Source organism: Miscanthus floridulus, chromosome 10 (assembly GCF_019320115.1).
Source record: "Miscanthus floridulus cultivar M001 chromosome 10, ASM1932011v1, whole genome shotgun sequence".
Classification (NCBI taxonomy): Eukaryota; Viridiplantae; Streptophyta; class Magnoliopsida; order Poales; family Poaceae; genus Miscanthus; species Miscanthus floridulus.
In genome coordinates, this window is record NC_089589.1 from 15,269,149 (window position 1) to 15,296,759 (window position 27,611).

The 27,611-nt window shown below is 47.2% G+C and overlaps 2 protein-coding genes across 2 annotated transcripts; one reads left to right on the forward strand and one right to left on the reverse strand.

Annotated features, from left to right (window-relative positions):
* The first annotated feature begins 1,746 nt into the window (after positions 1–1,746).
* Positions 1,747–19,048, forward strand: LOC136490204 (ABSCISIC ACID-INSENSITIVE 5-like protein 2). Its single transcript, XM_066486680.1, has 6 exons — positions 1,747–2,393; positions 2,532–2,603; positions 17,616–17,768; positions 17,883–18,153; positions 18,618–18,820; positions 18,934–19,048. The coding sequence occupies exons 1-5, from the start codon at positions 1,758–1,760 to the stop codon at positions 18,776–18,778; spliced, it is 1,293 nt and encodes a 430-aa protein (XP_066342777.1). The 5' UTR covers positions 1,747–1,757; the 3' UTR covers positions 18,779–18,820; positions 18,934–19,048.
* Positions 19,049–21,226: 2,178 nt separating this feature from the next.
* Positions 21,227–23,355, reverse strand: LOC136487727 (heat shock cognate 70 kDa protein-like). Its single transcript, XM_066484826.1, has 3 exons — positions 22,855–23,355; positions 22,416–22,528; positions 21,227–21,990 (listed from the first exon to the last, which is right to left on the reverse strand). Exons 2-3 carry the CDS (start codon positions 22,516–22,518, stop codon positions 21,596–21,598), a joined length of 498 nt encoding a protein of 165 aa, XP_066340923.1. The 5' UTR covers positions 22,519–22,528; positions 22,855–23,355; the 3' UTR covers positions 21,227–21,595.
* Positions 23,356–27,611: the final 4,256 nt, after the last annotated feature.

Genomic DNA, 27,611 nt, shown 5'->3' on the forward strand with positions numbered 1-27,611 from the left:
CCGGGACTACGCAATCGGGACTAAAAGTCTTGATTTTTAGTCCCGGTTCCTCCAACCGAGACTAGAGGTGTTTATTGGGTAAAAAATAGTTACAGCTATGGAGATTCGAACCTACAACCTCCGACTTCAGCTTTTGCACGCGTTACCATCTCAGCTATCACCACACATCTAACTTAGATAAGATACGCTTTCCTTTTAAATTCAATTTGGAGACACCTTTAGTCCGGGTTTGAGACACGAACCGGGACTAAAGGTACCTTTAGTCCGGGTTCGTGTCTCAAACCAGGACTAAAGGTCACACTTTTAGTCCGTGTTCATGTCTCAAACCGGGACTAAAGATTCTCGCACTGACACACCTCGGTAACCGTTGGGCACGGGCCTTTAGTTTCGGTTGGAGCTACCAACCGGGACTAAAGGTTTCTCTAGTCCCGGGCGCGAAAAATACCGAGACTAAAGCCAATTTTCGAAGTGGATCAAAAGTCATTTCTCTACTAGTGTAGTAAAAATAATATATATAAAAAATTCAAAACCTCTTATAATTTTGAATGAAAGGATTATCAAACAGTACCTAATACTTATGTCTCATAAAATTCTAGAGCACGGGTTGATGGACTGGTGATCCTAATGCTCCAACAAGAAAAAGGTGGTGAGGCCATAAATATCGTGTCTCCTTTTGAATGAACGTTTTTTTTCCATGAGATATGAGAGTTTTTTTTTGTTTTGATCATCAAGAGATGAGAGGTTTTGGAAACGATGTGGTGAGACCTTGGGTGCTGCACATGATGGTGGCCGTGGGACTGGTGGTGCAATGGCGCGTGGCTGGTCAAGGGTGGCCAGCACCGGTGAGTGCGGCCACGAATGGGCCGGAACAAAACAGGGGGCATGCTGGATAACTAGTTTCCTGGGCTTCACTAGGCCAGCTAGTGTGAAAGTGAAAGCTGGTGGATAAAATTTCATCAATAGAGAACAGCTTTGTTAATACAAAATGCTTCGAGATGTGTGATTTTACTTTTTGGGGGAAAAAAAGTCCACACTTTGAGTAGTCTGTCGTCCTCGGAATCCCCATACTCCTCCGGCAACAAGCATCGGATCAGACTTGAATTACTCGACTATCAACACCGAAGAAGATCTCTCTCAAGCCCTCGATGGTTTCCTCGCACACCCACTAGCCACCGCATGGCCGTGGAAATTTCACTTTGGATGGTAGGCGGCGGCGCCCCTCTTGTGACAAGTAAAAGGGAAAGATTTTTGCCGCCCGCGCCCTGCTTGGGCCTAGGGAGCTCGGCCTCGGTCGGGCCACGCAAGGTAGCGCGTTCGGCGTTGTTGCCTGACCCAGTCCTGTTTGGCTGTTCCGTTCGAAGCAGCCCCAGACCGACGCCAGGCGCCCAGGCCAGTGGTCGACCGTGGCGAGCTGAGAGGCGGTGCCGTCACCAACTGCGGCGCCGGCGAAGGTTGCGCTTCTCACGTGTAGGTAAGGTCGCTTCTGCATGCCCTTCCCATGCCTCGATTGATGATTCATAATAGTATTGCCCTTTTTTTTCATTTTTATCCGTGTGGATCTGCAGGTTGGGATTTTCCTGCCCGTTGATGCGCGATTTGTCTTCGCTTGATCTGAGTGTCACCAAAGCGAAGACCGGCTAGAGTTGTTCCTGAAATCTGTTGATTCATAGGGAGTCAGACAATGGCATCACAGGCTGGGGGGAGGTGGAGGAGGCGTGGGTGGTAATGGCGGTGCCAGCGCAGCGCAACGCGGGCAGATGCAGAGCCTGGCAAGACAAGGATCTCTGTATAACCCTACCCTTGATGATGTGCAGAGCCATTTGGGAGAACGCCTACACAGCATGAACTTTGAGGAGCTGATGAACAGTATCTTTCCTGATTGCCTGGACCCTGATGGTGGCACTACAAGCCAGTATGAGCAGAGTTCAGGCCTCAGCGAGAGGACCGTGGACGAGGTGTCGAAGGACTTCCAGGATGCCCTAGAGAGAAATGTTGGGGAGGGTGGTGAACAGAGGCTGGAGCCGGAGCGGCAGCCGACGCTTGGGGATATGTCGCTTGAGGAATTCTTTCTGAGAGCTGCTGAGGGACAATGGTTAGACAACTTTCTGAAGCTGATTAATGATGCTATCGAGCTCCGTGAGCAGGGGCGACATAGTTTGCCAGGTGCTTACATGCCGGGCCGGTTAGTCCTTGAGGCTCTGAATGCTGGGCCAGGTGTTATTCTGGAGTCATATTCTGATGGCCACATTACTTCACCGATGATGGGTGCACTTTCTGATTCTCCGACGCCTGGTAGAAATCATGGTTCCCTGGTAGATGAGTTGATGCAGAGAAGGCATGAGAGGATGATCAAGATTAGGGAGTCATTTGCTCGTTCAAGGGCTAGGAAGCAGGTTGCAATATATGTTTCCTGCCTTTCTATGTTTTAGCTAATTGATTGAGCTAGTTTTTCTGGTGATCTGTGAGTAAAATTTTAGAAATGATGACCCTGTTCTTAAGCCTGAGTATTACTTGCACTGTATTTTCAACAGGCCTGCACTAATGAACTGGAAAACAAGGTATGTCGATTAGAAGAGGAGAATGAGAAGCTAAAGGAGCAAAAGGTGCCTTTTCCCTTTACCATAACTTTCTGCATCTGAATAGGTGTCATTTTACTCTTATTGGCATCTGCCTCTAATTTCTGTTCACATTGTGAAGCTACTTTTAAGACTTGCATCTATCTAAACATCCCTAAATCCCTTGAAGTTTTTTATTTTCATTTGTTCTGGGTTCATCAAATTGTTTGCATCTTTTAATTAGTGTGTTATGAAAACAATTAGGTCGGGTGCCTACATGATCTCAAAGTCTATGTTTTTTTTTGTTAAAGCCATCCCTACCATTTCTTACAAATGCATAATTTTTACCTTGACCGTCATTACAATCTTTGAATAAATAGTAATATATATATATATATATATATATATATATATATATATATATATATATATATATATATATATATAAACATTTATCCACCTTCTTGCTGTACTATAGCCAGTCATATTTAGTGAGCCATTCAGGTCGAAACTAGTGTGAATGACCAACTATGATCTTTTTTGGATACTTAAAATTAGGTGGTGGTCTAAGAGTGTGGGGGATACGACCCCGGATACCCACGGCAGACCACATGGGCTACGCCTCCAGGGGCGGCCCAGCCCATGAGAAGAAGCCTTGCGGGGCACGATTCTGCTCGGCGCCTCCCGCAAGACATGGGGAGGATATCCTGAAGATGTTACGAGATCTGTTAAGATACGTACGATCCCATGATTCTTGTAATCTGTTATTACTTTCCGGTTATCTCTCAGATCTAACCGACTTGTAACCCTGCCCCCGGACTATATAAGGCGGGTAGGGACCCCCTACGAAATCATGGCAAATCATACGATAGCTAATACAAACCAACAGACCACATGAGTAAGGTATTACGTCATACTGACGGCCTAAACCTGTATAACTTGTGTGTCTCTATTGCCTTCTTGTTCTTGATTACACGCTCCTCTGCCAATCAATCTACCTTCGTGGGATACCCCTCGGAGGACTGCCGACGATATTCTGTCGATAGTTGGCGCGCTAGGTAGGGGTGTGCGTGCTGTTTCCTTGTCGAACAAGATGGCTTTTTCCGCAGGCTCTTCGTCCCTCCCGCAGCCCGGCCAGATCTTCACGGTTGGATCCAACACGTGGGTCATCAATGCCGACGGAGTCGGAGAGCTCCTCGAGCCGATGCAGATCCATTCTGCGCCGACCACCCTCGCACCTACGACTGCAGATCCAATCTCGAAACCACTTCCGGGGTCGTCTTCATCAGCTACTCGCCGCTCGTTTCCTCGCTACCAGAGGAGGCATGTCAACAATGGCGATCTAATCGAGTCCATCGATCGGGTCGGCCTGAAACTCGCCGATTGCCTCTCCATTGCTGAGTCGGCTCTGGACACCCTCGTTCAGCACCGACCACCTTCCGATCCTGATCTGTCGGTGCTCAGTGCTCGGCAAGCTTTGGGGCTCGCCGCCCTACCTTTCGGGCTCGCCAACGCCGCCGCTACATATCAAGACGCCTTGAGGGGCAAATTCGCCGACCATATCGCCAACCAGCTCCCACCGACCGTCAATATGCTGCACACCAGCCGGGGTCCTGGAACGTCCCTCCAAACCATCCTGGAGGAAAATCCGGACTCTGAGTCCCAAGGATCCACGGAGACCCTCACCGAGACCTTCACCGGGCAACCCCCTCTCCTGCCTTTCCGGGGTGGCGCAATCTTCAACGTCAGCATCGACAGCCCCCCTCGAAATGGCAAAACAGATGAAGAACGCGCCGCCCGTGAAAACAGGAACGTCAACCGCGCGCAACGCCGTTATAATGAGCACGCCCTTGTGATGGCCGAGGCCGCTTGTGATAACCAGTTCGACTCGCAAGGAAGGCCCCTCCATCGCAACCTCGACGAAGAATTCCTCCGCGTTGACGGCCACGACGTCTTCAAGACTCCGAGCGCCAATCTGGCAGTGGCCGCCAATGAGCTTGCACGCCTCCTGCAGATGCCCGAGCTCGCCAAGGTCACCGCTATGCTTAAAGTGGCACACTGTAAGTTAATGACATCCGAGAAGATCAGAGACCTTCGTGCTCCACAAGCGCAATTCACCGATCAGCCGTTCCTAGATCCAATCGCCGCCCCAATCAAAGCCATTTCGCCGACCAGTCACTACCTCCCTAGGGGGGAGCTGGAGGCCACCACGCCGAGCATCACCGCCAGCACGACCAAGAGGTCGAACAGGATGCCCAAGTGCACCTCAGCAACCTCCGGGATGCACGACGGCGTATCGATCAACGTCGCTTCAGGCGCCATGAAGATGAAGTACGACGCCGTCAGGAGTACGAGCGAGAGTACGGTAATCTGGACTTGGCTCTGGAGCCGATCATCGCCGGCAACACTGCTGATATCGGCGTTGACAACCCGGAAGGGCCCCTAACGTTCACCAGGGCGCTCCGAGCACTCCAGTGGCCCCGTGGTTTCAAAATCACCGGGGTAGAGCCTTATGAAGGAAGGATGAACCCAACTCAGTGGCTGTAGGCTTACGCCACCACCGTCCGCGCCGCCAAAGGAGACACCAACATCATGGCAAATTATCTCCCTGTCATGCTTACGCCAGCCGCCATGAGCTGGTTCACAAGCCTTGTCCCGAACTCCATCGGATCTTGGGAAGAGCTGAAGAAAGTCTTCACCGACAACTACATGGCTACATGCAGGCGGCCGGGCACCAAGCATGATCTCAACCACATCACCCAAAAGCCGTTCGAACTACTCTGCAGCTACATCAGACGCTTCTCCGAGATGAGGAATTCTATTCCCAACATCATGGAAGCCGAAGTCATCACCGCCTTCGTCCGAGGACTTCATCACCGCGAACTCCGTTCTAAGTTCAACAGAAAGCCACCTACCGGCATCGGCGAGATGATCACGACCGCCAACCAGTACGCCGACGCCGAGGAGGCAGAGGTGTGTTTTAATGAAGACACGGACACTAATCGCCCGCCTCGCCGCCACGACAACCGCACCGACGACCGACAGCACAACGACCACCGCTACGACGACCACAGTTTCCACTGGGACAGCGGACGTGATCGGCCAGATGGATTCAAATCTGGTCAGAATCACCACCGCTGACCAGACCACATTGTTGCCAACGTCAATGAGCCGCGCGCCAAGCGTAACTACGATGAGCAGTACAAGAAGATCCTCGATGGCCCGTGCCCCCTGCACAAGAACACCAAACACAAGATGAAAGACTGCCTTGGTTTGGCTAAGGAGTTCCAGGACAAAAAGTACGACGACGACAATGGTGGGAACAGAGGACGCCAACCACCTGGGGGTAATAACAATGCCTTCTAGGACCATGACAAGGTGGTCGCCACCATCTTTGGGGGCCTCACCTCCAACGAGAGCAGAAGGGAACGGAAGCTCGCCGCCCGATGAGTGCTCGTCGTCGCTTCAGAGGAAACTACCGCCAACCCCAGCTATCGCCCGTGGTCCGAAATCCCCATCACTTTCAGCAGGGCCGACCAGTGGGTGGACATACCCTACATAGGGCATTTTCCCCTCGTCCTTGACGTGACTATCCAGAAGGTGCTCTTCAGAAAGATCCTTGTCGACGGTGGGAGCGCTTTGAATCTACTCTTCGCCGGGGCCCTAAGGGAGCTCGGCCTCAGGACAACAGATCTCACGCCCTCAGACTCCTCCTTCTGGGGCATGGTACCTAGCAGGGCATCCAGATCGCTTGGGGAGATTACCCTACCAGTACAATTTGGCATGGCAACCAACTACCGAGTGGAGCATATCAACTTCTACGTCGTCGACTTCGACACCGCCTACCATGCCATACGGCGGCGTCCAGCTCTGGCCAAGTTCATGGCCATTCCGCACTATGTGTATTTGGTGTTGAAGATGCCTTCGCCCGTGGGAGTCTTGTCTCTGCGGGCCAACCTCTCCATCGCCTACGCTTGTGAGACAGAGAGTCTCGCCCTCGCCGAAGCCACCGACCTCTCCATCCAGATGGCTAGCATGGTCGCCGAAGCCAAGATGGCGTCTGTTGATGACATGGAGATCCCAGAGCAGCTCAAGTTGTTTTTAACAAAACCTCCAATCATGACAGCGCCACGACCAGATGAAACTCTGCTGATCTACATCGCCACCACTTCTCACGTCATCAGTACGGCTATTATCGTTGAATGTGAGGAAGCTGGACACGCCTACAAGGTGCAACATCCGGTCTATTTTATAAGCGAGGTACTTAATGAGCCCAAAACTCGTTATCCTCAGATACAAAAGCTGTTATATGTAATTTTGATTACCTCATGCAAGCTTCGACATTACTTCGAATACTACAAGATCGCCGTGGTCACCGAGTTCCCTCTAGGGGACATTCTTTGCAACAAAGAGGCCAATGGTCGTATCATCAGGTGGGCAGTTGAGCTCGGCACTCCATTGACTTCAGAAGCAGACCCACCGTTAAGTCATAGGCGCTTGCTGATTTCGTCGCTGAGTGGACCGAGATCCAAGAACCCATTGTCGCCACTTGCCTCGAGCACTGGTTGATGTACTTCGATGGCGCCCTTAACATCAATGGTGCTGGTGCGGGCATTCTGTTCATCATGCCGACCAAGGATAAACTCCGATATGTTCTTCGCATACATTTTCTGGCCTCCAACAACGCCATGGAATACGAAGCATGTCTCCATGGTCTCCATATAGCTGTCGAGCTCGGCGTCAAATGCCTCATGGTGTATGGGGATTCCGTGCTAGTTATCAACCAGCTCAATAAAGATTGGTCCTATTCCTGTGAGAAAAATGGACGCATACTGTGCCAAAATCAGGAAGCTCAAAGGGAAATTCTACGGTATCGAGTACCACCACGTGGTACGAGATCAAAACCAAACAGCCGACCAGCTCTCAAAGATAGGATTTTCTCATGCCGCGGTTCCGCTGGGAGTTTTCGTTCAAGACCTCCTGGCACCATCCATTAAAGAAGAGAAGGAAGTTGAAGAAGTACCCCCTACCGAGCAGTTGGTACTTGCGGTACCTTCGCCGGTCGCCGATTGGAGGGGGCAGTTCATCAAATACCTCACCAGCGACGAAGTACCCGCCGACAAGATCGAAACCGAACGTCTAATTCGCCGAAGTAAGCATTACATGCTGGTAGACGGTAACCTGATGAGGAAAAGTGCCAAGGAAGGGATACTGTAGAAGTGCATCATCCAAGACGATGGTGTGAAGCTACTTTCTGAAATTCACTCTGGTTCCTGTGGCAATCACGCGGCTTCGAGAACGTTGGTCGGTAAAACTTTCTGAGTAGGTTTTTACTGGCCCACGGCCATCTCCGATGTAGAAGATCTCGTTCGATGATGTGAGGGTTGCTAGTTTTTTGCCAAGCAAATACATGTACCGGCACAAGAACTGTAGACCATTCCAACTTCCTGGCCATTTGCATGCTGGGGAATGGATATGATCAGGCCTTTCAAGCCAGTGCTAGGGGGTTTCCGGTACATGTACGTTGCCACTGATAAGTTCTCCAAGTGGATTGAGTACAAACCACTCGTCTCAGCTATTGCAAAGAAAGCAGTCGAGCTCTTTGAAGACATCATACACAGATTCGGTCTCCCGAACAACATCATCACTGACCTCGGGACCACTTTTACCGGCCATCATTTTTGGGACTTCTGCGAAGACCAGTGCATCTTTGTTAAATACATTTCCGTTGCTCATCCTCAAGCTAATGGCCAGGTCGAGCGGGCTAATGGTATGATCCTTGACGCCCTTAAAAAGACTCTATCAGAAAGAAGAAAAGCATCCGGGCAGATGACTCAAAGAACTACTAGCTGTGGTCTAGGGACTGCGCACTCAAGCTAGTCGCAGTACCGGCGTATCTCCATATTTTTTGGTCTACGGCTCAGAGGCCATACTTCCAACGGATATTGCCTTCCGAGCACCTAGAGTAGAAAGTTATGATGAAGAGCAAGCCACAGCTGTTTGGACAGAAGACGTTGATCGGGCTGAGGAAGAACGTCTGATCAGTTGCGTTCGCACAGCCAAGTATCTCGAAGGTTTGTAGAGGTATTACAACTGCAATGTCAAAGGTCGTTCATTTGCGATCGGCGACCTCGTCTTACGTAGGAAGCAAAAAACCGAAGGGCTTCACAAGCTATCTTCCCCCTAGGAGGGCCCTTACGTCGTCAAAGGTGTTACTCGACCAGGGTCTTACCGCTTATGTGACTTAGATGGAATCGATGTTCCTAACTTCTGGCACATCGAGCACCTTATACGTTTCTATCCCTGAAACAACACAGATATGTACTTTTTACTTTCTGATTAATAAAGTTCTGGTCTCCATAATTTGCCTCCATTTTTTTCCTCCATTATAATTTTCACTTACGGTTCACGGGCTATACGCCACTCCATGACAATCTCCAATGCGCTCGCCAAGCACGCCGAAATTGCCGAGCACAATAACTCCAAATTGCCGAACACGATAACTCCAAATCGCCGAACACGATTTCGCCAAATCGCCGAACACGATTTCTCCAAAAATCACCGAACACGATTTCTCCAAAAATCGCCCAACACAATTTCTCCAAATCGCCGAACACGATTTCACCAAATCGCCGAACACGATTTCTCCAAAAATCGCCGAACACATTTTCTCCAAATCGCCGAACACGATTTCGCCAAATCGCCGAACATGATTTCTCCAAAAATTGCCGAACACGATTTCTCCAAAAATCGCCGAACACGATTTCTCCAAATCGCCAAACATGATTTCTCCAAAAATCGCCGAACACGGTTTCTCCAAAAATCGCCGATTATGTTTTCTCTGGATCACATAAATTTTTCTCCTAAAAATGACGCGATTTTGCGCTCCAAATTTCCTAACATAGCTCGCCGATCGTCGAGCAGCACACGTTTTTTTTATGTTTTCTATGGAAAAGACCCAGTCTCCGATCCATTCCTACACGTGCCTAGGGCTCCATGCTCTGCGTTATGGTTGGTCGGCTGTGGTTCCTTGGTCATGCCTGTTCATCCTACACGTGTTAGGGTTTCTGCGCTCGACGTTATGGATTATGGGCTAGTCAAGGCCTAGATTTTAGGCATGAACTAACTGCTCGGACGCCACTTTAACTACTTTTTCTCGCCAAGTTACTCAAATTGGACGCTGGGCAGCATGTGTTTTGCTCTGATCTTTATGGAGAACACCAAGGCTCTAATATCCCCCTACACATGCTATGGGCTCCGTGCTCTACGTATTGGGCGGTAGGCTACGGCTCCTTGGTAACGCTTGTTTTTTTCCAACACGTGTATGGGCTCCACGCTCTGCGTTACGGATTACGGGCTAGCTAAGACATAGAGTTTAGTGAAAACTAACTGCTCGGACACTGCTTATATTATGCATAATTGCATCAGGTTGTTAATACAATGATTCTTCATCGCCAAATAAAGCAAGTGGTACAGGCGATAATATCCGAGCAGTTTGTTAAGCTTTGCCAACACCTTCTGTTTCGCCAAACAGGTCTATATCGCCAAGCATTTTTGCTGCATCTTCAACATCATCCTCCAGCTACTGGGTTTCCACATCGCTCAGCCCATCGGCGAACCCACCCCCTATTGACTGGATATCGATAGTCGGGTAGTGGGACCGAACCACCGCAAGGGCATGAGTAGCGGTGGTCATAACGGCGTCGTGGTTAAAGTTTTTAAAATTCTCCCACGCTGCCTTGCATCTCTGGATGATGGTGTCTGACCCTTGCTGCCTGCCGTCAGGATGAGGTGCCGGTTCAATATCGACGCAGTCGAGTACTGGTTTTATTGCGGCGGTTACAGTGTTGAAGTTGTATTTTTGGACCTTGGCTTCCTGCACCAGCACATCGAACTATGCCTTGGCTTTATGGCGGTAATCTACAAACATTACAATGGTTCGTCATGCTAGAAAAGTACTACAACATTATTTCCGATCAGGGGGTATCTACCTTTTAGTTCTACGGCCAGTTTATTTGCTCGCTCTGACTCTTTCGCTTTATCTTGTCGGATTTGCTCGACGGTATGGCATAGCTGGCTGAGTTCTGCATCTTGTTCTGCAAGCAAAACAGTTATCGAAAAAATGGATGGCCAACTATTGCAAAGTACATTTGCTGATAAAGCATACTGGATTTCTGCTTGGATACATTCTCGAACTGCTCGCACTTCTGATCGAGCTGCTCGAATTTACTTTTGAGCTCTCCAGTTTTCTTGCCCAATTGCTCGGACATATTTTTTAGCTCCTCGGTTACAATCGCCAGTTGCTCGGATTTCTTCTTCAGCTGCTCGGATGCAGCCGTTAGTTGCTCGGACAGAACCCCCTTCTGATGTTCTAGGTCCCACGAGTTAGACTCCGCAAGGTCCCGCTCGCGCTGGGCCCTCTTAATACTCTTTTCTAAAAGATTTAACGCCTCCCGGAGTTTCTTGTTCTCCTCGACGAGGGGCTCCATCCTCTTCATCAGTTGGTGCCGTTGCTCGGCTGTTCGAGCTATCCCCTGTGGATGAACAATGCTAGTGATAAACTTTGGTCCCCAACAACATGTATCAGTATTTCAGGCGCGATACTCACCTTGATTTGAGTCATAACTCCAGCAACAGCAGATTTCAACCTCTTTATCTCCCTGGTGGTGTTTTCTTCCTCGACAACTACTACCTCTTCCCCACGTTTTTGGAGAATCCAGACGGACTGGACTTTAGGCTCGGTACGCTCGATCTCCACAACCTCGTCCTCCTCCACCGTCGCTCGAGGCACCATTGGGGGACTCTGTGGTTGGACAGTCGCTCCGACCACTCCTGATGTCGCTGCGGGCAGTGCAAGTTGCTCCTCGACCGTCGTCGGAGTTGCCTCCTTAGCCTCCGACACATCAACAACAGCTTCAGCTTCTGCTTCTAAAGTACCAACGTTTTTAGTCGCAGCCTCGGTCGCTGTCGCCGACGCGCCTATTGTGTGTGCCAATGATTCACCGCCGTCAGGACCGCTGGCAGCGGGGGCTGACCCGTCCTCTATTTGTCGAGCACTCGAGGACTCCCAGATGGGAGTAGCCGGCATTGTCCCTACTGAGGATTCGGGCCTCGATGTTGCCCTGCGTAATATCGGCCTGTCAGTACCCAAAAGAAATCAAGGAACGATATTATTACTCCAAGACAAATATACTTACAGTTTGGTCTTCCGATTCAATTTTTTGAACCGGCGATGCCTGCCTGATCCCCTAGGCACTGTTGCTTGGTCTGCCTAATGGGAGGGTTCCTACTCTTCTACAGCAGGCTGCTGCTCTGCTTGGTGCCCCGGAGCCTCCTCTATGTGCTGCTCTGTGGTTATTCCCCCTTGTTGCTCGGGGACTCCAGTCGTCTGCGCCGTCGGGATTTCCGTCGTTGCCTGCGCATGACTCTCCCTTGCTTCCTGCTCGGGGACTTCAGCACCCTTTGATGGCTCCTTCGTGCTCGGCGGATGCGCTGTTTGGTTTTCATCATCGTCAGACCACTCCAGCACTATGGTCCTTCGCGGTCGAGCACTTCGGTCATCACCAAGCGAGATGCCGCCCGATTTGTGTGCAGTGGAGCCCGCGGTTTTTCTCCTTTTTTGGACCGGCTCATCTACCGCTGGTCTTTTCCCATGGATCTTCTCCGATACCTGGGATGGACTATCCGACGAGGTGCTCGGCTCCTCCTCTTCGGGCTGTAGCGGCCGCCGGATGTCTACTCCTTTCGGCCAATCGGCTCTCGGCACGCTTGAAAAGTATATTGCTTTATCCTGCGAATGGATCTTTACATAAGTAAGTCAGTCCTTTGCTCGGCAATCGATGCCTGATCAATTCGAAATGAAGTGGTTACCTGAGGAGGCGGATTGGTGCAGTTGAAGGCCTTCGTTCCTTGTGGCCAACTGAATGAGACGTTGGAAGTGAATAGGTCCATGGCCCGGTCTATTACTTCTTTCTTCGACAGCCGGTCTGTGCTTTCCCGGGTACCATCGTTGTCACCTTTGTAGTCGAACGCCGGGTGGGCCCTCTTTTTGCAGGGCTGGATGCGGCGCACTATGAAGCTAGCTGCAACCAGTTCACCCCTAAGCTCCACGCCCTTAATCAAGTCAAGAAGCTTCATTACTTGCTCCATGTCAGCACTGTTGGGTCTCTCCGACCAACTACTATGGTTCTCCGGGATGTGGTGGACGTCGCATCGAATTATTAGGTGACTTTGTGGCGTTCCAACCTTTCAGGGAGGTGTTTAGCGGTACGTTGATGTATTCACTGGCCATCCCATCCCTGAGCTACAGGTACACGCCGCCGACCATTTTAGAACCGCTGCCCCCTTTCTTCTTCAGACAGAACAGGTGCCTGAAGAGGTTGAAGTGTGGAAGAACACCAAGAAACGCCTCGCAGAAATGGATAAAGATCAACACGAGCAGTATGGTGTTGGGGTGCAGATTACAGAGACTAATCGCCCAAAACTCCATAAGATCCCTCAGAAAGGGGTGGACAGGAAACCCTAATCCTCGCCAGAAATAATCTTCAAATACTACAGCCTCATCAATATGAGGTGTTGGAAAGGGCTCACCACTAGCCGGCCACCATCCGGCAGTGAGGTGGTCTGGGAGAACGCCCGCCGCCACCATTTTGTTGAGATCCGCCGCCCCCGTCTTCGACGGCACCCACTCCTCGTCGCGGCTGGCTCTGGTGGCCGCTTTCCTCGGCTTTGCGGCTCCCTTTTTCGGCGCCATTCTCTCCGGTTTGGTTCTAGATTGGAGGCGAGTGCTCGTGTTGGTACGGAATGTGGAGCGCAGGGATTGCGAAGGAAGGAAACAGGGCAGATTGATAGAGGTAGGCGGCGAGGTATGCGGCGGCGCTGTTATAAAGCACTTTCCCACCCTTCTTTGCATCTGAGGGTTTTTGGGAAACCGTTCCCGCGATTAGCGCTACTTCGACTTCTCCAACGTGGTTTAATGGGCCGCAACTTGGGCTTTCATGCACCCGCCGCCCACGTCACTCATTTATCGCCGCCAAATAATCATCGATTTCTCCATAATTTAATGAGGCTCAGTAACCGTTACTGTACAGCCATTACTCCGATTTTTTCTCCATGGTTTGATTTATCCGATATTTTCGCCTAAAACATGAGGACTGGCTACGTGCTCGGCTGGTTTATTACTTTCTGACCCTGGCACCACGTGACTACGTCACCTGCTGTCAGGCTCGGGGACTAAGTGGACACACTTCACCTTACGGTGAATGTGTTTGTTCTCATCTCGAGGCTACGCTCGGGGACTGGCTACCTGCTCGGCTGGTTTACTACTTTCTGACCCTGGCACCACGTGACTACATCACCTACTGTCAGGCTCGGGGACTAAGTGGGCACACTTCACCTTGCGGTGAATGTGTTTGTTTTTTCTGAAAGACTCCGTGCCTCTAAAAGCTAAAGAAGGTTATCTTTTCCCTCGAGGTCGGACTCTAAGTGGGCACACTTAGTTTTACTGCGCAGAAATTTTCAATTCTGGACTTGAGCTCCTTACACCCTTTATGTCAAGCCGTGCTCGGAACACTCTGCTCGGCGATGTTGCACGTTGCTCGGCAGCTGCTCACAACTGCTCGGCGGTTCGTTATGGTGGTCGGACCATGATTTGGATAGCTCGGTTTTGGTTCGCACCTGCTCGGAAAGGCTCAAGACGGCGTTGCACAACGGGTACATGGCGCCCAGGGACTAGCTGTGGGGGATACGACCCCGGATACCCACGGTAGACCACATGGGCTACGTCTCCAGGGGCGGCCCAGCCCACGAGAAGAAGCCTTGCGGGGCACGATTCTGCTCGGCGCCTCCCGCAAGACATGGGGAGGATATCCTGAAGATGTTACGAGATCTGTTAGATACGTACGATCCCATGATTCTTGTAATCTATTATTACTTTCCGGTTATCTCTCAGATCTAATCGACTTGTAACCATACCCCCCGGACTATATAAGGCGGGCAGGGACCCCTACGAAATCACGGCAAATCATACGATATCTAATACAAACCAACAGACCACAGGAGTAAGGTATTACGTCATACTGACGGCCTGAACCTGTATAGCTCGTGTGTCTCTGTTGCCTTCTTGTTCTTGATTACACGCTCCTCTGCCGATCAATCTACCTTCGTGGGATACCCCTCGGAGGACTGCCGACGATATTCTGTCGACAAAGAGGATCTCGAATCAAATACTTCTTTCTTATCTCATCTAGTAGATTTTGGCCTATGTAATCTATTGTTCTCCTATCTCTACTCAATCATATGGAAGCTCATCAAAATTTACCTCCCACTGTGAGAGTCACAAATAATGAAGAGAACTATGATTGGTGTTTGCTACACTTCCATCTCTTCTTGAGGTGCCTCCATCAAGATTCTCATTATCATCTCTTCTTGAAGTGCCTCCATCAGGATTCTCATTACCATTTCCTTCTCAACAATTGTTCCACTGTTCTTTGATTACCTATCAAATTAGTCAACACAATAAAACACTAACACAAATACTAAATAATGTGCAAGCAACCACAGTTACGTGATTAGAAATCACTAATTTCGTTACCTGGCATCTTGTTGGAATAAGCCAATGAGGAGTAGAAGAATGTTCTTTCTATAAACGCAGCTACTGACTTCTTTGCTTCTGAATTCCGATTATATCATACAACTAAAAAAAATGAGACTAAGACTACACAGGAGGAGCCTGTACATGACTCCAAGTTTATGAAAGCTGGAGAAATTAATTAAACAATTGTACAACTGGGGATCTATGATCTATCGTACAGTACATTGTAGGCTTCCAGACTCAATGACTCACGCTCCTAGGATGCACCAGGCAGCCCAGGCCATGAGGCGTGAGACGTGTGCAATGCCGCGGTGGACAGACGCTGCCATGGTCCAAGAAGGATCAGAATGAGAAAGGTGAAAGAGTGTCCGGCGTCGTGCCGTTGTAGACATGTATACGGGGAAGAGAAATCGATCTACAGGGAGGTGAGATGTTTGTTCTTCTGAACTACTGGGCTGTTGAGTCCTCGTTCTGATGATTACATAGTGGGATTGCTATTTGAAGGCTTCAATTTTCTTCTGACTGCCCTTCTGGTCATCGTGCTGGCTTAACGGTACCTCACCAAAGGTCATAGCACCGTTGTTATATGAAAAGTCGAAAAGAAAAAAGATTACAGTAAGGCAGGCAATAACAGGGAAAAGATGGATTGACCACATCAATCCACCGACATCTCAAGAGGAAATAAGACAGTACGTTAGACTTTGGGAGTCGGTTCGTGGTACTACTCTCAATGATACAATAGAAACATCACGTGGAGATGGACAGCAGATGGAGAGTACACCACACGCAGCGCCTATCAGATTCAGTTTGTTGGAATTTTTTCCAAGATCAAATTAACCCCTATTTGGAAGGCCAAAGCGGAGCACAAGTGTAGATTTTTTGCGTGGACCCTAATGCATAAGAAGATCCTCACCGCAAACAATTTGTTAAAACGCGGATGGACTGATGATAACGACCTTGGTTGCAAGCTCTGCGGAAACGATTGAGAAACTCCACTACACCTGTGCAAGGACTGCAGCTTCACCAAGGAGACTTGGGGTATCCTGCGTGGATGGCTCAACCTGTCGGTCCTGGATTCAGTTAGTGATTCAGGATCACTGTACGCCTATTGGTGGAGATTCAGGCGAAAAATCGAAAGGCAACAGAGAAGAGACGTGGATATTTATTTACGGTGGAACATACGGAAGGAAAGAAATAGAAGCTTTTTCAACAACAAAGTCTCAATCCAACTCAAGGCTTCGCTTTGCAAGGATGAGATCATGCAATACCAGTTGGCTTTCCCTCCTCGAAATGAAGCCCCCCGCCTTGATTAGTGGTGTTTTTTCCTCTTAGGCAGTTTGCTGTTTCAGTTTGTTTTTGTGCTCGCAGTTAGCCTCCCAAAAGTTTTAGTTGAGTTATTTCTGGTAGTTTAGTTGTTGCTCCCCTGGATGGGTGAAGCCGGCGTTTTAGTTGTAAATTTACTTGTACAGGTTTTTCCTTTTGCATCGTCTAATAAAAATAGCGGCAAAGCTTTTGTCGTCCTTTAAAAAAATAAAAAAAATTCTTCTGACTTGTGCTTTAGGGTGCCAACTACCGTAGTCAAGTATTAATTTTGTTGGGGGTCCTAGGTGGCCAGGAAATCGAGGATATAAGAAATTCTCAGAAAGTCATCGCGCCGACCCCAATGATACGAAATGTAACATCCCAGTCCATTGAAAGCTTATAGTAGTTGTGAAGTTGATCCATGTGATACATGAAGAGTCGTAGTTGGTGGGTTTACTACCACCTTAGATGTTTAGGAGAGTGAAGGTCAGCTTATAATTCTTATTGTTCCAAATGTAGCACTTCCGGGTTAACCCTTTTACATTAAATGAGGACGAAAGTGTAAACTAGGTGCTACGCATATGCATGCCAGCTCCACATGCGGAGGTGGACCATATAAGTAGTTTTTGGACATGAGGTGTTACCCTAGCCTGTTGGAAGCTTGTAGTAGTTGTGAAGTTGGTCCATGTGACACATGAGGAGATGTAGTTGGTGGGGAGGGCCTAGCTTATAATCTTTGTCGTTACAAACATAGCACCTCTCGGTTAACCTTTTACGTGAAGCGACGACAAAAGTGTAAGCGAGGTGTTATGCTTATGCAGGCTCGTTCCATATGCGGAGCTGCTAGGCCAAATAAGCAATTTTTTTGACGTAGGGTGTTACACAAAATGAAAAGATACGATAACAAGGATCTATTTATAACAATCTGTATATGCTTTGAAACAATATATGAGGAACCCATATCTTGCTCCTATTTTATGATTACAAATAAAATAATCAATTGTTATGCCAAAGTTCTTGAAGTAAAAATATAAGATGGGAAACAAAAACCTGCAAATACATCAAAATTATGTGCATCCTCTGTTACTTGGTGGCAGGATCAGCCTTGAAGAGAAGACAGCTAATGTTAACAATGATCTGATTTTGAAAATGCATTGTACAAATAGGATAGCCACGACTGGGTGAATAGCCTGGATGATTTATTACATGACGTGACTGCGGAACCGATAAATGTACAATTAGCAGTTCTACAGGACATCACGAAGAATTTTTCGGATGAGAGGAAAATTGGTCAAGGAGGATTTGGAATCGTGTACAAGGTAAAATTAAGTCTAGGAATCTGCAATCCTATATTTCTTTCTCTAGCTAGAAAAATGGAAATTAATATTTTTTTCTTAAATACCATGGTTGTACTGACAATTCAATCTAAACAGGGAGTTCTTCAAACTGGGTGCGTTGCTGTAAAGAAGCTTTTGAATAGCCAGACAATCGAAGATGAGCCATTTTATCGTGAGGCTACTTCTCTGATGGGTGTTAGACACAAGAATATCGTACGGTTTCTTGGATACTGTGCTAACACAGACCATAAATTCATCAAAATGGAAGGGTTAGGAAGTCGTCAAAAACCTATTTATTGTGAGATAAGAGAGAGATTTCTCTGTTTTGACTATATGAGTAATGGTGGCCTCGACAGCCATTTAACTGGTACGACAGTTTGGCATATATACTCTACTTCATTATCCTCTTTCCATTTATGTTTCCATGTTTTCGGCCCCGTTTGGATCCCTCCAGTTTTTGCCAGTTTTTAAGAATCTAGTAGGTGGCATCCAAATATGCAAGTTTTTGCTGTCAGTTTTTGCTAGATTCTTAAAATCGGGAAGCTGTTGATACTCAGCTTTTGCTAATTTCTTATGACCCATAGAGCAATAAATGAAGTGAGAATCTTAAAAGCTGAGGGATCCAAGCACCCTATTAGTTTTTCTCAGAATCTAGATTTTAGAAAATAGAGACAAAAACTGGTTTTAAGAATCTGAAACTGATCTAAACAGGGCTTTAAGTGTCAATGATCCATTAATCACAAGGCCCAGAATGGTAAGTGAAAATGGCGCATCCAGTGTAGCGCACATAAATACTGATTGAAGATTCCATGCTCTTCTTTCTTTCTACAGATGAATTGAGGGGACTTGAATGGCATACCCGTTACCAGATAATTAAGGAAATCTGTGAGGGTTTGCACTATCTTCACAAGGAAAATATTGTTCATATGGATCTTAAACCTGCTAATATAAGAGCCAAATATTACGGATTTTGGTATATCACGAAACCTTGATGGAGTTTCAAGATATGTTACTAAACAACGTCTTATATCGCTGTAAGTATGGCTAGACATTGTTTTTGCCTGCAATGTATTTAGAGCACGTCTTTTTTTCATTTACTATAACCTCTTTGTTTAATGTAATGCATTGAACTCACAATTCGATGCAGAGGATATTCTGCACCTGAATATGCCAACAGAGGTGAGGTGTCTTTCAAAGCCGACATTTTTAGTTTGGGCGCTATAATTACAGAGATTGTGACTGGGCGTAAACAAGACACTGACAGCAAAAATGTATGAATCATTTTACCTCCTACTTCCTTCTCCTTTTAACTTCAATGGTCCAAGCTAGCTGATGTAATATTACGATAGGAGATCATGAAAAACAACAGAAGCTTTAAATAGGAACAGTGGGATCATGGAATATCTAGGATATTCAATACGGTTTTCTTTTTCACTAAGACGTTCCCTTCTAATTTTTTGCTCCTTTGATAAGTATTTTCAACATAATATATTTCGCATCTAGTTAATCTGTGAATAAATTTCAGAAAGCTACAAAGTTTGTGACAACATGACAATAATGCGGCCTTATGAAACCATGTTACATGCTAGTATGAGGCTAACATGTAGGAGCATAGTTATAGTTTTTTACATATATCAAAATACTAGATTCTCATCCTTACTGGCTTTTAAGCAGGTAGACATATAGTGTTGAAATGTCATGGACACTCAACCGCATCTCCATGCCAGCTATGCAGTCAAGCCAGCACAAAAAAAGAATTTTCTAGGCCTAGAGGCTGTACACTTGGGCTGCCCACAGGCCATGGTTTTTTCACGCGAAATACACATTTACGCAGTTTCCAAGCCTTGAATCCACAACCTCCAACTTACTTGATCCCGAGTTCCCCACAATGGCACAAATATAATTCAACGGTGAATTGCTCTTACTTGTTAGTTCATTAGCCAAGTACAACTAGTAAGCTAATAAAGGCTAATAGTTCATTATTAGAGATATATATGTGTACCTTTTAGCCTAGAATCCAAATATGTATGGGCTAATAGTTTGATGGTTATTTTTTTTAGTTTTTTAGATATTAGATTTATTAATCCGGCCACTATATCTATGAAGGATATACATAGCGAAAAGGATACAAGAGCACTTAGACTCACACCTCAACAAAGAGGAGAACACACGACAAAAAAAGAAAAAAAAAACTACGACCTTAGCACATCACTACTTTCTGACATCCTCTCCTGAAATGGCTAGATTCGGTGAGTGGAAATTGTCAAGTCGCCGTCGCCCCTAGTGCGCCATTGCTGCGAACCTCCGCTGGTGCCATCTTCATCCGCTTCAAGTGAGGTGACGCCACCTGTCGCCGATTAGCCCACCTTCATCCACCATTGTCCAGTCAAAACTAGCCGATCAGATGTGAGCCGACAGGATCCGCTTCCACTTCGCCGGACTCCAAGTCCTCTGCCACCCATAGGGCAACCATCGTTATTGGGATCATGGTCATCACCTCTGCTGGAGTCCTCTGTCGCTGTCGCTGAGGATATCCTCTTCCGTCCGGACTCCCAGGCCTCCGCCACCCCTAGGCCCACTCCTCCTCACCGAGATCTTCACCGGCGCCTAGGCCGCTGCTGCCCCTAGGCTTACCGCCGCCGCCGAGGAGGTCGAACTCCCAGGCTGCTGCCACCCCTAGCACATAGCTGCCAACGGAACCACCTCCGCTAGATCTGCCTTCTCCCTGCCAAGGACTGGCCATCGAAGGTTAGACCGCCACCGTCCAATGCCACACCCGCCGCCGCCAAAGGGACATCGCCACCAATGCCTCACCGCTACCCGCTGCCTCCTTGTAGGTCAGCCACCACCGTCCCGAAGACGGGGCATGCGACCACAGATTGGGATCGTCCCCAGCAAGGGTCACCCCACATCCGTCGTTTGGGCCCTGGCTGGCCCTGGTAGCCACCACTAACCGCCTCGGGTGCGGGCGCTGGGCGTAGACCACACCGGCTATTTTTTGTTAGCTAATTTTATTGCCGGCTAATAATTAGGACTTCCTTGGATCCAAGACCTAAAGTTTAAACTTTCGACCATTTTAGCTCCTGCGTTTCCTAGCAAGTGGTCTAAAGTGCTATATAAAGTTTAGCTATCCTCACAAAAATATCATTAGTTCATTATACCACACAAGTTAGTTAAAGTGGTATAAAGTTTAGTCCTTAACTTAGTCAACTATAAACTTTAGATTATAGGATCCAAACCGTAACACCCCGCGTCCAAAATATGTTTAATATAGCCTAGCTCCTCACATTTAGATTGTAGTCACGAGATCTTTTATAATGGTTGGGAAAGTACCATTGGTACCTTCAGGTACTTTCATCTTTTATATTTTCTAAGTAATTAATAACTGAGAAAGATTATTTATTAAATATAATTTGTATTATAGAGGGCATTTTGGTAATCACTAGCGGAAACAGTGATTTTGCCATGTGCCACGGGCACTCGGCAAAGACTAAAAAATACTCGGCAAAGGCTTTGCCGAGTGTAACACTCGGCAAACAGCACACGACATCTACAGTGTCGGCAAACAACTATTTGCCGAGTGTTTTTTATCGCGCACTCGGCAAATGGTTTGCCGAGTGTCAAATTTGACACTCAGCAAAAAAAAGTGGTTTGCCGAGTTTTTTCCAAAATACACTCGGCAAAGGATTACTGTTTGCCGAGTGTTTTTGGGAATTACACTCGGCAAACCTATTTTCGAAAGAAAAAAATATTTTTTTAGCATACAATTACTGTTTGCCGAGTGTTTTTAGAAATTACACACGGCAAACCTATTTTCCAAAGAAAAAATAATAATTTTTTTTAGCATATTTCAGTCCTTTGGCAATAGCAGCAGCAGTTGGCTCGTTGATGATACGCAGCACATTGAGGCCAGCAATCACCCCAACATCCTTTGTGGCCTGCCTCTGTGAGTCGTTGAAGTAGGCAGGGACTGTCACAACAGCATTCTTGATCGTGCTGCCAAGGTAAGCTTCAGCGATCTCACGCATCTTGATCAGAACCATAGAGGAGATCTCTTCAGCTGCAAACTGCTTCTCCTCACCCTTGTGCTGGACAACAATCACTGGCTTCTCACCAGGCCCAGAAATGACCTTGAAGGGCCACAGCTTGATATCGCTCTGGACAGAGGCATCAGAGAACCTCCTGCCGATGAGACGCTTGGCATCTGCATACAAATGCAATCATGTCAGATATGCATTCCAATACCATACAATTTGAAATGTAACAGAAATCATCCATCAGTTAAATAAAACTTCGATCAATCAAGTGAAATATAATAATCCAGAAACTGGGTGATGAATTGCTGAAACTGCTTATTACACTGAGCATCTATGAGCTGAATACATCACTTCTTACTTCTATAGGCATTCCTTGTGGAAATACAAGTATGGATCATCTGGCCAGGATGTCAGCTATGAAATAATGTTAGCTTCAAGCAGCTTAACTAGTTAATTTGATTGCAATTTGTAAATACAACTTGATACATGGGTGTCCTTAAAGACTCAAAGCTCTTCTAATAAGTAAATGGGAAGGCCTCAAGTACACAAAGGAAAGCTTATATACACAACAGAACCATTCAGATAGCATCACCTTGAATTAAAGCTGCGCCATTCTGCGTCGACCTCCAAGCTAACGGTTTCCTCCTCTTTAAATCCAATCCCACATCCTTGCTCCGTGCCCTCAAATCTTCCATAGTGGAAAACCTGGGTGGCAATCACAAGATGAGAGAGGCATGGCAAGTTAAAAAATCAGAACTCCTGCAACAATCTCATGGTTCATGAACAAGTTTGCAGCTTTTGTTGCGGAGAGCGAAAAATTGTGTGTGTCTAGCCACGGTAAGAGTTCTATTCCAAGACATTAAAATAGATGGTACAAGCTATATGTCCCGCGCAACACACAACTATATCTTATCTGCTAATTTACACTAAAAACAACTATAAAGAATTTGAGCTTCCTTCAATGGACCATAACTTAATCAATTTAGCTATATTAGTAATTCAATTGTTTCATAGTATCTAGTGCGACGTACCTGAAATAGAAGCTCACATGTTCGGCTAGGCCCGCGGCGGAGCGACCCAGCCCTGAAACCCTAGCTGCCACTGGCGGGCCCCTTTAGGCCAGCGCCCTCCCCCTCCCCTTCCTCCCCGCTCTCCTTTGCTTCCTCCGCCCCCTATCCTTCTCTTCCTCACGCGGTCCACGGGGCTGGGGCGCGCGGCAAGCCGCACCTGGCGGCGCCTTCCCCGCCGTCAGCAGTCGTGGTGCCTCCTCTCCCCGCTGCGCCCGCCGACCCCTCTCCACTTCTCCCTCATGCAGGATCTAGGGACGCGGCCGCCGGAAGAAGGGGAGGGAGGGGAGGGGCCGGATCCGCGGCCGCCGCCGGGGAAGAAGAAGGGAGGGAGGGGAGCGGCCGGATCCGCGGCCGCCGGTGAGGAAGAAGAAGGGGAGGAGCCGGATCCGGGGAAGAAGAAGGGGAGGAAGGGGAGGGGCCGGATCCGTGGTGGAAGAAGAAGGGGAGGGAGGGGAGGGGCCGGATCCGCGGCGGAAGAAGAAGGGGGGGAGGGGAGGGGCCGGATCCGCGGCTGCCGGAAGAAGAAGGGGAGGGAGGGGAGGGGACGGCCGCTGGTGGGGAAGAAGAAGGGGAGGGAGGGGAGGGGCCGGCGCCGGCGGTGAAGAAGGAGAGGGAGGGGGCGGGTGCGGGAGGAGGGGAGGGGCGGGTGTGGGGTGCTAGGGAGGGGAGGCTGGGGCACGGGTGCGGGAGGAGTGGGGCTGGGGAGGGGAGGGGTGGGATTTTAGGGGCGGACGGTTTTTTTCTATATTTTTTGGGTTTGCTGAGTGTTGTTTTTGACACTCGGCAAACCTGTTTTTTTGCCGAGTGTTTTTTTACAGTCGGTAAACTCCTTATTTGCCGAGTATTTTTTGTTTGACATTCGGCAAACTACGCTCTTTGCCGAGTGTTTTTTTTTGCCGAGTATTTTTAGTATAGCACCCTATTTACCGAGTATTTTTTGTTTTCATCGGTCAAACTAAACTTGAGATCATTAGTGTGACGACGAAAATATCCTTCTCTGAAACGATTATGAAGTGTGCTCTTCTTAACACCTAAGGCATTAGCAAGATCCCAAAAGGTTGTGCGCTGCCTAAGAGGGATGTCTTTTATTGCCTCTAAATCTACTTCTATTCGTTTCCGACCACAATCTTTGGAATACTTATTCACAATTTCACTTATTCCACCACTTTGACCATTTTTCCAAATGGTCTGCACAACTCGTAGAGGGACATCAAACTTCTCTGAAACTGCTTTTGAAACTCCATGGTGAAGAATAGGAGGATCTGTTCTTGCTAACAATTTTTGGTAAATGGCGATCTTTAGTTCATCAGGATAGAACTTCTTCTTTTTGTCATAAGAACCTGCAAACAGATGATTTAACTGAATATGCAAACAGATGACTGCACTGAACCTGCGAACTCCACTGCTGGTTGTCCGACAATTGATTGAACTGTAAAATTAACTTGTTCATAACCATACCTGAAGCCGCACCTCCATTTGTGGATGCACCATGTAGACCAACGGCTTCAGATAATTGCACTCATGTTCCAGCATCACCTTCATCTCCTTGCTCGCCAAATGCTGCAGCATCATCTTCTACATGTTCTTGACAGAAGTAAATGAACACAGACAAAAAAAGAATAAGTTCACAGATAGTAGAAAAAGAAGGCAAAACAAAGATCTTGGTAGATTTGTGCCTTGACTTCCATCATCCCAAACCATGTCATAATCAAGTTCGTGTGCCGGCCCATCGTACTCAACAATGTGTTGACAACCAAAAATGTTCATTTTATGAAGTTGTCAAAATGTGAAACGGACTTCACCATTGCGTTCCTCTCGTCGAGATAGTCAAGAAACATATATGGAATGTCTAATTCGGAGTCCGGATGAAGAAGTTATGCCCTCGGAAAGATGCCTCGGTGTCGGGAGTTCCGACCCAAGTCGGGACTTCTGACTGTCAGAAGTTCCGACGTGTGTCGGGACTTCCGGGAAGCCTAAAGAAATCTGCTCGGGTGTCTGGGGTTATCCCTACGTCGGGAGTTCCGACAAAAGTCAGAAGTTCCGACTGTTGGGAGTTCTGACCCAAGTCGGGACTTCCGACCCAAGTCGGGACTTCCAACTGGACTTTCGATATACCTGACAGAAAATCCTGTTCGGATCTGGCCTTTTGGATTCCGATCCGAACTGTTCCAAACTCGTGGGAAACTTGGAAAATAAGGCTTGGAGAGGTTTCCTACTGGATAAGACCACCCCCCTCTATATATATGAGAGGATCATGGTCGATTGAGTTACCATCTATCTAATCGACAAACAAATCAATCTATTACCTCTACCCCAACCCTTTTACCCTCTTCTCCAACCCCTATACTGTTCATCCCTTGATCCGACAACCAAGGTTGGTGTCCTAGGCTTGCCGGCCGACCTAGGGCAACCCGACGACATCCTTGCCCTGATGGGGTCCCTCCCAGGCGAGAGCTTTGACGGTTTCTTTGCTAGTTTGCCTGAAAACTAGTCGGTTCTTCGTCACGTAAGGACGTTGGTTATCCTTTGGTGGTTTGCTTATAAACCTCTCCGTTCTTCACCACGAAAGAGTGACATCCTCGCTGCGTTCTTCGGTCCATAGCGGCCCGGGCGTCCAAGGCCCTATTGGTGTTTGATTCGGATCACTTCCGACGTCAACACACTTTTTGGCGACTCCGCTGGGGATGATTGGTTCAGCTATCTCCTATAGCCGATCTATCTGACCTAGCCTTACTCCTCATTGATCTATCTTCTTGAGCTCGCCATTACCGTTGCATCTGGCCCAAAAGGTCGATCGCATCTGGTTTTGACCCCTTGTGATCTTATTTGCGATTTTACAACAAGTTGCGTTGTTTATCGAAAAATTCAGCAAGGCGGTCAAGTTATAAATCATGAAGTACCAAGATGTTCATCACAATATTACTACAATCACCCTGAGGTACAACTTGCAAATGCATCTTATGATCCTAATAGTTATTTTGCAAGTTCTATGAGCTCTCATGTTGGTGTTGCTAGCCGTAATGATACTAGATATGTTACGTCGGCTAATACTTTTGTTAATGCTCCTCATCATACACATCATAATTATGAATATTATGGTCAAGAGCCAATGCATGTTATAAATTCTTCGAGTTTTGATTCTACTAGCAACATACAACACGTAAATTGTTATTCATCGGCTATAAGTTCACAATATATGGTTCCACCACAAGACATGCCGATGAATGAGAGAATTGGCTATAACAATGCTAATTATTTAGCCAATTGCTCTGAAAATTCAGCACCATATGCCATTGCTCATATTCATAATTCGGCTCCATATGTTACTCCCAACTCGAGCCAAATTAATAAAAATTCAGCAAGGTGTTTAAGTGCTAATACTTATGATTCGGCTTCACGTGTTACTAGTAACCATAGCCAAATCAACGAAAATTCAGCACCTCATGCAAAGATCAATGCTCACAATTCGACTTTGTATTCCACTCATGACCATAGCCGAATTAGTGAAATTTCAGCAAGGCATTCGAGTGCTAAAACTCGTGATTTGGCTCCACATATTGCTAATAATTGTAGTCGAATCAATGAAAATTCAGCAATGTGTGCACTTGCAAACAATCATGATTCGGCTTTATTTGTTGCTCTCAAATCAAGCCAAAACGATGAAGATTTAGCCCCTGCTAGGAATCCATATGGTTCCTCTAAATGGAAAGTGCCCACTTATCATAGACCGTACCCATTATGCTATGATTACTTAAAAACTCCTAATGGTTGGTGGGTACCTGATTTTTATGAATTTAGTGGTGAAGATGATAAAACCACTATAGAACATATTAGTATATATCTCTCATAGCTGGGTTCTACCGGTAAAGAAGACTATATGAGAGTGCGAAATTTTCCTTTATCTCTCACCGGTATTGCCTTTGCATGGTTTACATTTTTGCCACAATGTACTATTGGTTCATGGTCTCAATTAGAGGAGCAATTCTATGAATATTTTGGAAAGACTAAAGAAAAAAGGCCGATCACAGTTGAGTCATTGGCTAAAAGAGGATTGCTAGTGGGCATGAAAGAAATAATTGATTCGGATGTAAGCAAAGGTTTGGCTACAAAAGATGAACAATACAATATTCTTTCCGAATCAATCACATCCCAAAAAAACAAAGGAGGGGTTAAAGGGGTTATACACTTGATTTTTCAGAAAAGCATGGAAAACGCCAGAAACCAGCTAGACTTGATTTTTCAGGAGTTAAAGGGGTTATACACTTATCTAGTGATTACCGCATCAGTGATGGAGATGAAGCCCCTACAAGCAACAAAGGAGGGCTGCCTGCCTACTCAGAATCGGCTAAGCCGACTTCAAAGTCAGCTGAGCCGATTGCTGCCTGCTCTGAGTCATCTAAGCCGACTGCCCCTGCTAGTGCCCAAGTTGGCCTAGCCGACTTCCAGTCGGCTAAACCGACTTCCTCAGTCTCAACAGCTGCCGATGCATCTTTAGATGATTCAGCACCTATTGTTGATCATTCTCTGGAGATGAAGAGCAACATCATGCAAATCAAGGACGTGCACTTTTCCAACATGATCAACAAGGTAGAGAACACAAATATTTTGCTCAAATTCTAATCTGGTCATACTATTTCAATTTCTGCATCTATTAGAGATATCCTTGCTAATTATTGTAATGGACCGATTGAGAATAATAATTATTTGTTGATAATAAA